Source organism: Mastomys coucha, unplaced genomic scaffold, assembly GCF_008632895.1.
Source record: "Mastomys coucha isolate ucsf_1 unplaced genomic scaffold, UCSF_Mcou_1 pScaffold15, whole genome shotgun sequence".
Lineage (NCBI taxonomy): Eukaryota > Metazoa > Chordata > Mammalia > Rodentia > Muridae > Mastomys > Mastomys coucha.
In genome coordinates this window covers 73,252,351-73,264,616 of record NW_022196897.1, presented here as the reverse complement: position 1 = coordinate 73,264,616, position 12,266 = coordinate 73,252,351, and the positions used below count along the sequence as shown (strand labels likewise).

General features: G+C 33.4%; 1 protein-coding gene and 1 pseudogene across 1 annotated transcript; both read left to right on the top strand.

Annotated features, from left to right (window-relative positions):
* The first annotated feature begins 5,141 nt into the window (after nt 1-5,141).
* On the top strand, nt 5,142-6,080 carry LOC116092115 (olfactory receptor 1052-like). Its single transcript, XM_031373472.1, has one exon. The coding sequence runs from the start codon at nt 5,142-5,144 to the stop codon at nt 6,078-6,080; it is 939 nt and encodes a 312-aa protein (XP_031229332.1).
* A 663-nt stretch (nt 6,081-6,743) lies between these two features.
* On the top strand, nt 6,744-11,897 carry LOC116091690 (annotated as a pseudogene).
* The last annotated feature ends 369 nt before the right edge of the window (nt 11,898-12,266 follow it).

The window sequence follows — 12,266 nt, the reverse complement described above, 5'->3', positions numbered from 1 at the left end:
TCCTACTTTACTATTTTTATGAACAAATCCTGATGTGAAGATTATAGAAAATGTTAATCCAGCAATGTGACTGTTCTGTCAAGGGATCACATCCAAAGTTATCATCCAGCCGAAATGCAGAAATAACCTATTATACACCTTTAATCCCTCTGGCTGGAGTCCTTTAGTACACACTTTTAATATCCCAAAGTGATACCTTATTGAGGGGCAGACATTATGATGGATCAGAGAAAGATTTGACAGAATGAGTCAGAGATAGGATATTCCCAATTCTTATTAGGACAGGAAAGAGAAGCAACTTAGAGAGCAGTGATGGGGAGGAGTCAGTCAACTCAGTTCCTTTAGTCCAATTGGGTTCAGCTCAGAGCAAAGAAGTTGAGATGAATTGACCTCAGTTCAGTTTGGAAAAGTTCAGTTAATGTAGCTCAGAGCTAGTATTTACAACCAGAGCAATTCAGTCAGAAGCCTAGAGAAGTCAATTTGAATCAATAATCTTGGAGAGTAGTTTAAGCCAGAAAAGCTGAGTTGAACCCGTCCACCAGGGTTCATAAAGAACTAGAACAGGAGCCGGGCAGTGGTAGCACATGCCTTTAATTCCAGCACTTGGGAGGCAGAGACAGGCAAATTTCTGAGTTCGAGGCCAACCTTGTCTAGAGTATGTTCCAGGACAGCCAGGGCTATACAGAGCAATCCTGTCTCGAAAAAATAAAACAAAACAAAATCCCCCAAAAAACAAAACAAAACAAAATCCTCCCAAAAAAAACAAAACAAAACAAAACAAAAACAAAAACAAAAACCAAACAAGACAAAACAAAAAAAAGAACTAGAACAGGTTCGTTTATACAGCAGTAAGTCTCAGAGATGAAATATTATATGCCTAGGTTAGCATATGGAAGCCAGAAGCTGAAACCTTCAAGGACCTGGCTTCTAGAAGATTACATTGTATAGAGGTGAGAAACTTCCAGGTCTCAACCTAGGAATATTAAGTCTAAATGCTCTGGGCTCAGGCCAAGCCATGTATTCATAAAGCTTGGGTACAGCAATCATCTCATCCCTTCAACTGAGAAAATAAAAGTGACATTTACAATCACAGAAGGTAATTCTAAAGATTTTGAGAGATATTTTATACTTAATAAACTACCTTAATAAACTAAAAATAACATCTAACATTGTTCCTTCCGATAAACATCATTTCATTCATATTATTATATTAGAATTAAATTATATCTCATAAAACACGAAACGCCACATTTCCTAAATGAATTATCTCTTCTAACTCAGAATATCACCAAAGTTCATTGTCTAAAATTTGTTAACACTTTTTGTTTGTTTCTGAGGTAGGAACTCACTTCACATACTAGGTTTTTCAGAATACAGTCATTCTCCTGCCTTGTACTTCCTATTGTCAATAGCTGAGGTTATAGCCTAAGATACTACCCATCATTGGCTTTTAATATAATAGAGTCAACAGGACATTAATTCTTACTTTACAAAATGAATATATATTTTTCATTCATATTTATTTATTCTTATATATATGAACATATATTTATATGAATGTACACACACATGTATGTACACACACACATATACATACCTTTATGAATGTGGAATATTATTTCCAAATCCTGTATTAAAGTGATTGAAGATGAGGAAATAAACCAAAAATTGTGCATAAGCTGATACATGCTAGATAAGGAAAACATTAAAGCAACTAAATAAGTGGTCATGCTTTTACTTGATGTGATTTTTGTCATCCAGTGATGTCAAATAGAAATGTACTTTATCATGTCTTTCTATACTATTGATAACTGAGGATCTTTTGTTATTTATGTTTGTATCTTTGGTTCATGATTAATTGTTTTTTTCAGAAATTATATGATTCCTTTAACTATACTATTGTTCATTACAAAACTCAGAAAATGTCTTGAGGGATCCATTAACTACTAGAGAGTTTATTAAACCCTAGAGAAATGCTGAGAATCTTAGTAATGAGCATATTAAAATCTTTGAGTAAGAAATTTACTCTAGGGATGAGTAATTTTTAATCAAGGCAAATATATAATAGAATGTGTTATTGCAATGTTCTTCTGATATGAATTTAAGGTTCTCCCTCCTATTGTCATTACAAGGGCTCTATACATTTTATTCTTCTATATGTAATGATAAGTTTCAGCATCATTCCTTCTATGTGTCACTACTTTCATTTGCTGAATTTGTGCATCATTTAAAAAGTAAGAAATATTAGTATTCTGTTTTATTTAGAGAACATTATATAATGAATTATAGAGAAATTAACCAATGGGAGATCATAAAGTTCTTAAATAGGGTGATGTGTATTTATTCTATTATTAATAAAATATTTATTTGGTAATACATACATATTTTTATGATTAAACTACTGATTAAGTGATTAAGAAAATATGTTCAAATTTTAAACTGATAAACTTCATAGCAAAAGAAAAGAAAATAAGTTGTAACTTACATATTTTCTTCTTGTATAGAGTTCCTACCTAAATATTGTTTTTGTCATATAACTTCCAGTGCTAAGACAAAGGACAAATGAATGCAATTTAATTTTTATACTTAAAACTGTCATTCAAATATCACTATAATCTAGAAGTTATATAATTATCTTGTTTTTTATTATTTTATTTTAGTGTACTTATAATACAATACATTTTATGAGTATTCACATACTGTAATTTACATTATTACAAAATTAACAAATAATGAAGCCAGAGGTAGCAAAAGCTAGTTAAGTTCAATGGGTTCCTTCATTCTGGAAGGACTGATGAGAACTTCTCCGTTCTCTCCATGATATAGTTTTAAAATATGTTGTGTCTACTCTGCTTAAGTGACAATATTTTGTCATGGCTCTGTTTCTACATAAGCAAGATAAAGATAATAACAAATTAACTGTTACAATATTTGAGTTAATTTTAAGGCAGTTTAAGGAAATCACCTACATATCACTGTGGACAAATATAAAGAATATGATGTAGAATGAGGCAAATGATATGTTCATTTCTTTCTCAAATAGTACATGACAGTTAAAATAAGAATCTCAAACTGCCGGAAAGTGGTGGCATATGCCTTTAATCCCAGCACTTAGGAGGCAGAGGCAGACAGATTTCTGAGTTTGAGGCCAACCTGGACTACAAAGTGAGTTTCAGGACAGCCAGGACTACACAGAGAAACCCTGTCTTGAAAAACAAAAACAAACAAACAAAGAATCTCAAACAATGCCAGCTAACAAAATGAAATTCATTTATTATAATGCATGCCTCATGTGTATTTTATGTTTTATGAATTTGAAATTTATGTGTAAAATAAAGTTAAAATGTTTCAGTGGAAACACACTATATGTATAGACAGACATGCATCTGTTATGTAATCAAATTCTCCCTACTCTAAAACCTGGGTTTGTCTTGGTAGCAAAGTCAATTTGCTAATAATTATGTGTATACCTTAAAGGTTTGTTTCACTATAAGTGTTAAAATTCAAGAGTTAAAACTAATGATGCCTAGTATCTGAATAATATTTCTATTGAAATCAATGAGCAATTATCACAATGCTTTACATTTCACATCAAAAACATCCTTTAACACCACTCTCTGAAATTATATTTTTTAAACTGGCTAAGTGTTATTGTAGAAATCTTTGCTTCTAGGTACTGTTAGTCTATAACAGTTAAATATACATTCATGCATGTGTGCCACCGGTATATACACTTAAACAACACACAAATACATCATATAAGTGGGCTTAGTAGTACAAGCCTTAAATATCATGCACAAATCCTTTTATTCAATAGCCATAAAACAACAACAACACTCACATACACAGAATAAGTAATGATTTTAAGCTCTTTAATAGAATACTGTCAAAATACAATTGTGTGAGTGAGTGTGTCCATACTCATTTGTGTGTGTGTGTGTGTGTGTGTGTGTGTGTGTGTATGTGTATGTATGTATGTGTGTGCAGGTCTTGGGCATTCCAGAAAAGTACATCCCCATGACTTAACACTTCTTGAGGCTTTTTGTACAAGCCAGAAATGGTTGTTGCCTTGGAGGCTTACTACTGAATAAACTCATCCTTTCTAGCTCTTTTCTGAACTCTGGTTGGCTGAATCTACTCACCTGTTCAGGCCCAAATTCCTCTCTAAGTTGACTGATTCAAACTGTCTTCTTTAGGCTTCTGACTAAATTGCTGTTTGGCATCAAACTAACTCTGGCAATCTGTTTTAGTCTTCTGGCTCCTGATTTTCTGCTTTCTTCTGTCTTTACCTGTGGATAGTTTATTGTCTTTCTAAGCTATGTCTATCAAATTTTCCCAGTAAAACTGCCTGCCCTCCTCTTGCACCTTCTTTTTCTCTCATTATCTTTGTTTTTTTACATCACCTCTTGCAGATCTGTTTTCATGAGAGTTGGATAGATCCCATATCTGTGTCATTCTGTCAAATTATTCTCTGATGTATTTCTTTATCTGCCCCTCAACCAGATGTCACATTCAAATGTGGCTGATTCTTTCGATGAACTAACTTTACCTTTGTTATTTGGGATTAAAAATGTGTAATAAGGGAATGTTTGCATCCCACCTAGATGGATTGAAGGTGTGTCATTACAGCCTGTTCACATAAGCCTAGAAATCCTTTGGGTGTGTTCTCTTTCCAGGGCAGCCATATTGCTAGACTAAAATACCTCAACAACATTTTATAAATTATGTGTCTTCATATGTTTCACACTGGCTTCTTTAACACTTTCAAAAAGTATAAAGGAATACTTCAATATAAACATAGATTATATTTCTACCCTCAGTTCTTATGATCTTATAAACTAGAATTTTCCCATTTTTTATGAGGATGGGATGCAGTTTAGCATTCATTCAGTGATGCCATAAGTATTATATACTTAAACATAATTTTCAGCTAATAATTTAGTATGTTTTACTAATAGAATTTAATATTAAAAATTAAATGAACAGTGATTTTAAAAAAATCTAGAGTATTTGATTGGTATGCTTATAAGCTGGAAAATCAGAGTAGAGAATTTTACAATTCTCTAGCTACTGATATTCTAATATTGCTACAAATTTATCTGAATCTCCTATCATTAACAGGTACCAAGATATACAATTACATGGCAGATGTCAACTTCACATGTGTTACTGAGTTTATCCTTTTGGGACTGACTGATCGTGATGAACTCAAGGTGTTTCTCTTTATATTGTTCCTTTTGATCTATGTCATTTCCTTGGTGGGGAATCTGGGAATGTTTATTCTAATCCACATAACTCCCAAACTCCACACACCTATGTATCACTTCCTTCGTTCTCTGTCATTTGTTGATGCCTGTTATTCATCAGTATTTGCTCCCACATTGCTACTGAACTTCTTTGTTGAAAGAGAGACTATCTCATTTTCTGCATGCATCCTGCAATATTTTTTATTTGCATCACTACTTACTACAGAGGGCTTTCTGCTGGCTGCAATGGCTTTTGACCGTTATGTGGCCATTGTAAACCCTTTAACTTACACAATGGCTATGACAAAATTGATATGTGTTCTGCTAGTATTGGGATCATGCTTAGGAGGTACTGTCACATCATTAACACATACTATTGGCTTAATGAATCTGTCCTTCTGTGGGCCTAATGTCATCAGTCACTTCTTCTGTGACCTTCCTCCCCTGCTGAAGCTGTCCTGCTCTGACACATCCATGAATGAACTACTGCTTTTAGTCTTCTCTGGAGTCATTGCCATGACTACACTTTTGACTGTGGTTCTCTCTTATATCTTCATTGTTGCTGCCATTCTGAGGATCCGTTCAGCAGCAGGCAGACACAAAGCCTTCTCTACCTGTGCATCCCATCTGACAGCTGTTACTTTATTTTATGGTTCTATCAGTTTCAGTTATATTCAACCAAGTTCTCAGTACTCCTTAGAACAAGAGAAGGTGGTATCTGTATTTTATACCCTGGTGATTCCCATGTTGAATCCACTGATTTACAGTTTAAGGAACAAGGAAGTAAAAGATGCCGTGAAAAGAGTTATAGAGATCAAACATTCTCTGGATTAAAATATCACAGTGTGTTTCTGAGAGTAGGACATGGAACACTGAATCTTATAATAATGCTTTTGATGATCAAATAAAGTTTCAGCCAACTGGAACTGTGGGTTTTGTTCAGTTTGAGTACTGTTTTATTATGATAAAAATATGCACCCAAGGACAATGTTTCATGATTACCGATACTGTATTGTAGTTTCAAATTAAATCCTATCCAAAGATCTCTAAAGAAATCACTGACACATTAGTAGCATGTTATTACCTTATGTGAAGTGAAATTGTATATAAACTTATACAGACATCTATACATTTATATATATCAAAAATCAGAATAATTTCACAAAATGAAAATACCTCTCTTTTTTTTTGATCAATATAAACAAAGTATTCCTCAACACAAAATATATCTGGAAGTGGCATTGTCAGCAAATGGATAGGCATGAGTTTCTTTTTTGGGGTGAACACACCAAATAGAATAGATTTATTTTAGGCCCATGTTCAGAAATTTCTGTACTGAATCATAAAAAAATTCTATAAATCTTTCTGTTGTACAAGATCAGATATATTCAAATGATTTTGAACAGCTATATAATTTTGATGTCTCTAATTATGGTTTAAAAAAATCTAATGAGTTTGTGATATCTATTCCTGGTTGTCAAGTTGATTACATCTGAAATGAACTATGACCCAGAAATAGAGGGTACACCCCGATCTAAATCTTGAGGCTAGAAGACAGGTTTCTGACCTGTATCTTGACCTAAAGATCTTGAGGCATAGTGGCCATGAAAATCTTAGGTGCAGGCAAGGTATCCCACAGCTTTAGTTGCAGGAGACTGAGAAAAGCAGATCTCTGAATTCATTGTCAGCCTGGGACAAAGCAAGTTTTAGATCTAGGCATGTTGGTACACCCCTTTAACCAGATCAACACCTTCTGCTGGATGCCTACATTAGGGTATTGGCAGAAGGAGGATTCATTTTTCTTCGATTGCTTGCACTTATTGCCAGTACATCTGTTGGGACCTACTTCTACAGAAAACCAGCTTAAACAACTAGCTTCGTGGGACTGAACAACAACTAGATTCTTAGACTTCCCATCCACAGCTGCCCATTGATGGGTTATTTGGACTACAGACTGTAAGCCATTACAATAAATTCTCATAATATATAGAGACATTCATTTATAGGACAGGTGAGCTTGAAACTAAATAGTAGCTGCACCGGCTGGTTTTGTGTGTCTACTTGACACAAGCTGGATTTATCACAGAGAAAGGAGCCTCCCTTAAGGAAATGCTTCCATGAGATCCAGCTGTAAGGCATTTTCTCAATTACTGATCAAGGGTGGCAAGGTTCATTGTGGGTGGTGCCATCCCTGAGCTAGTAATCTTGGGTTCCATAAGAAAGCAAGCTTAGCAAGCCAGGGAAGCAAGCCAGTAAAGAACATCCCTCCATGGCCTCTGCACCAGCTCCTGCTTCCTGACCTGCCTGATTTCCAGTCCTGAATTTCCTTGGTGATGAACAGCAATATGGAAGTGTAAGCTGAATAAACCCTTTCCTCCCCAACTTGCTTCTTGGTCATGATGTTTTGTGAAGGAATAGAAACCCTGACTAAGACAGTAGCCCAATGTATTTCAGAAACCATAGAGATCTTCCTGTCTCAACTTTCCTACTATCTATTTTGGTATTAAAATCATGAAAAAAATCATCCATGGCTTGTTATTGGTAAAAACAATTGAGACATAGGCTTTAGAAGAAATTAGCTGTAGGTTTAAACAATGAAAATACTTCTTATTTAAATATATATGTAAGAGAACAGTTTAAAACATTACTGTTTATTGCTTCCCTCAAGATATCATTTAAGGTAAAGTCCATGACCAGAAAATTCTTTCACCAGTAGGTACAAACTAGATGACAGAAACACTAAGAAACTTTAGGAATATTGTTAATTTTACTTGATGTTATTTCTATCATCCAATGATGTTGTAAGAAATGGCTGTTGTTACATCTCACTCTCCTCTTCAAAATATAAAATCTACTAGTATTTCTGTTCAAAAGTTTGTTTTCTGTTTGTGATTGAAGCCCAAGGAATGTGTTACAATACTAAGAAGCAAAGATCTGTGTTGGTTCTGTTGCTAGGTTTTCAAAAATAATATGTTGTGCTTCCTTTGGGTATTCCTCTATACACTACAAAACTTAGAAAATAGAAGGCCTTTTGGATGCCTTTAAGTTCTTGAGAGTGTTTTAAGTCCTTGAAAAAAGAAAGAGAAACTTTTAGTATCAAGTATATTACAATCTTTGAATCAGAAATTTACTCCAGGGATGGTTCCATTTGCATCAAGGTGAATATATAACAGAAAAATATTATCTGAATTTGTCTCATGACACTATATTAATTATCTCACTCATATTTTCATTTCAAGGGCTCTGTGATTTTGATTCTCTATCTGCGAGGATAGGTTTCAATTTCAACCTGCTAACTTGAAACCTTTGTCATTTGCTGAATTCAGGCATCATTTTAAAAATAAGAACTTTTAGTGATCTAGTTTTTGTTTGAGGTACTGATAGAGAAGCCAGGGGATAGAGAGTCACTTAGATGTTGAATTGTTTCTCCTTTTTTTAACTTGTAAGCTAAATTCACTTATTTGATTATTACATATACAAGTCTATAAGTTAGGTACAATTTTAAGAATTAAGATTATGTGTTGAGATTTCAAGCTGGTAGACTTGACAAATTGCATAATGAAGACAAGTTATAAATTTGTACTTCTTTGCTTTAAATACATTAATATCTCTTTCTCTACACAAACATCAAATATGTTTTGTATTTACAAACACACACATATATATATATACACATGCATGCATGTATACACATGCACACACACACACACACACACACACACACACACACACATAAAACCCAAGGTGTTAAGCTAAGTCAAATGTGCATTAAGATCACCTCATATGATTAAGTAACAATTACTGTTTGAAAACAAATAGTTACTGTTATAATTCCAATTAATTAAAATATAGATATGGTGTAATTATCTATTTTCATTATTTAATCCTCTTAAACTGTGACACTTTGTTTGAATTTTAATTATAATATAAGTGACAGGAATTTTAAGATGGTATCTAACATGGCATTACATGATGACATCTAGTTATCTTCTGCCCAGGACTAAGAACTAATGAAATTTACTGTGTCACTTATGAAATATGCCTTCTGCTCCCATAGAAATTAGTGAGAGTAGTAGGGTTCACCTTCACCTGTGACTGATATATTGCAACATTCACTATTTTGTAGTTTTGTGGCTCTAAGTAAACAAGATATGAAAAATATCAATAAGTTGAACTGAAACGGTATTTTTGGAATAACTGGTACCCACTGTACTAAAAACAGCACCTGCATTGTAAATCATGCAGGATAATTAATGGGAGACATTTGAATAAATTTTAAGACCTATAAGGAAGTATTCTACATACTCTACTAAGGGATCAATAGTTTGTAATGTCATTTAGAATAAATCAGACTTACATGTTCATTTGAATCTTCGAATTGCACATAATAATCAAAGCAATAATCTGTACCATGAATACAGAAATGTAAACAATCCAAACCAACCAACCAACCAAATAAAACTGAACAAAATGAAAAACCATTTCTGAAAATAAACAGCTAATATTTATTTTATATTTCTTTGCATTCATGATATATATACAAAAAGTTAAAAGTTTCATAGAAACACTGAAATAATCGTTAGAAATTCATAAGTAAGATTAAATAAGTGAGGATTTTCCTACTCTAAAAATTTGGTTGCATAATGAAAATAAACTTTATAAAAAATGTGTTAATGTTTTGACTATCAGTTTTATTTTTAAGCGTTTATTTTGATATAAAATATGAAAGTTCCTAGACACTAGAATCCTGAGTCTGAGAGTAAGAGTATTACAGAAGTGCTGAATGCTAGGTGTATGCTTTTGACACGGTTCAATGGAAAACAACAAGTACAAGGGACTTTATAGAAGGCTTGATTATCGTGCACTAGGCATACAAACACACAGACATATATATGAATGCATACACACACACACACAAAGAGATACAGAGATGCAGAGACAGAGGCAGAGAGGCAGAGACAGAGATGGAATTAATTTTTTGTTTTGTTTTGTTTTTCATGACAGGGTTTCTCTGTATACTCCTGGCTGTCCTGGAACTCACTCTGTAGACCAGGCTAGCCTCGAACTCAGAAGTTCTCCTGCCTCTGCCTCCCAAGTGCTGGGATTAAAGGCCTGTGCCACCATTGCCTGTCTGAAGGAATTAATTTTAAAGATACAAGGTGAATATTGTCATAGACAATGGGTTCATGATGATTGTAAGCACATGTTCTACAACTCAGGTTCTGCCTGACTAAAATCTCTCAGCTTTTTAACATATAGTATGTCTTTATATATATTTGCATTATTGCTATTTATATTTATTAAAATGATAGGTTGGGAATATCAAAATGGAGACACAGATTAAATTTGTAGCATCATTGCTTTGTTTTATACACAGGTTTTAACTGTCTTTAGCAAGAACTTCTCTTTAGTTTTTGTGTGACTTAAGAGTTCCATTTTAAAGAATATTGAGCTAAATATCCAACATTTGCTTTATCTAATCATGGATGTTATTAACATAAAGCAATCTTATAGTTTATCAAACACTATAAACTCTTTTAAAGAAATGCTTCTATGTTTATATAAACAGGAATATCAAAGGGGATAATTCTGAGGAGATAATTCTGTATTTTAGAAAATGTTGCTAGTTTAAAATTCCTAAGATGTTAATATTCTATTGTTAGTGCCAATTTATCTGAATCTCTTATCATTGGCAGGTACCAAGATACACATTTACGTGGCAGATGTCAATATCACATTTATTACTGAGTTTATCTTTTGGGAGTTGAAAGATTGTGATAAAATCAAGATATTTCTATTTATATTGTTTCTTTTGATCTGTGTCATTTCGTTGTTGAGGAATGTATGAATGCTCTTTCTGATCGACATAACACCTAAACTCTATATACTCATGTATCACTGTCTTAGCTCTTTGTCATTTGTGGATGCTTGGTATTCTTCAGTATTGCACCCAAAATGCTACTGCACTCTTTTTTAAAAGAGAGACAATCTCATTCTCTGCATGCACCATACAGTAATTTTTGTTTGTACCACTGCTTAAAAAAGAGAGATTTTGGTTTTTTGCAATGGCTTCTAACAAGTGTAAACCCTTGGAGAAATACTTGTCTATAGAATGGGTATGACTTAATTAATTTGTGTTGATCTGGTGTTAGGTTCAGATCACAGATGAGGTTTAATCACTTCAGTTACACATACAATTGGCTTAATGAAACTGTCCTTCTGTGGGTCAAATGTCCTCAGGAACTTCTGTGACTTTCCTCTCCTGTTGAAGCTGTCCTGTTCACAACTCCATTAATGAATTTTTGCTGTCGGTCTTCACCACCATCATTGTGAAGATTACATTCTTAACTGTGATGATCTCCTGCATCTTCATTGTTGCTGCTATCCTGAGGATTGGCTCAACATCAGGCAGAAATAAAGACTTTTCTGCCTCTGCTCCCCATTTATAGCCGTGAGTTTGTTCTATGTCTCCATCAGCTTCAGTTGCATTCAATTAAGCTCTCATTATTCCTTAGAACAAAGAAAGTGGTGGTGTCTATATTTTATACACTGGTTATTCCCATTTTGTACCCATTGATTTTTAGCTTAAGGAACAAGGAAGTAAAAGACACTATGAAATGGTTTGTGGAGATAAAACATTTCTCTTGTTGATTTAGAACAATGAGACACAAAATACTGATTTAAGTAACAATGTTCATAAAAGTCAATAAGGCTAAAAATATCTATTACTGTAGTGTTTCTTCAAGTATAATCCAGTATGCTAAATATATATTCAATAATGTACCATAAATGGTATTTTGTTGTCTAACCTAAGCCCTAAACGCTGATCTTTATCTGAGGTAATTGGTAATAGTTTCATTCCCCCACATGAATTGAAATTCATATAAATATGTATATTACTGATAAAGATATACACATATGTAATCATATAAATATTCAGATATATCAGTAGGGATATGTAAAGGAAAACATAAAAATTAAAAATACAACAATTAAAAGAAATTTTGATTTTAGCATATT

Bases quoted from the DNA above. Each gene is read 5' to 3' on its own strand.
- LOC116092115 (XM_031373472.1), top strand. From the start codon at position 5,142: ATGGCAGATGTCAACTTCACATGTGTTACTGAGTTTATCCTTTTGGGA.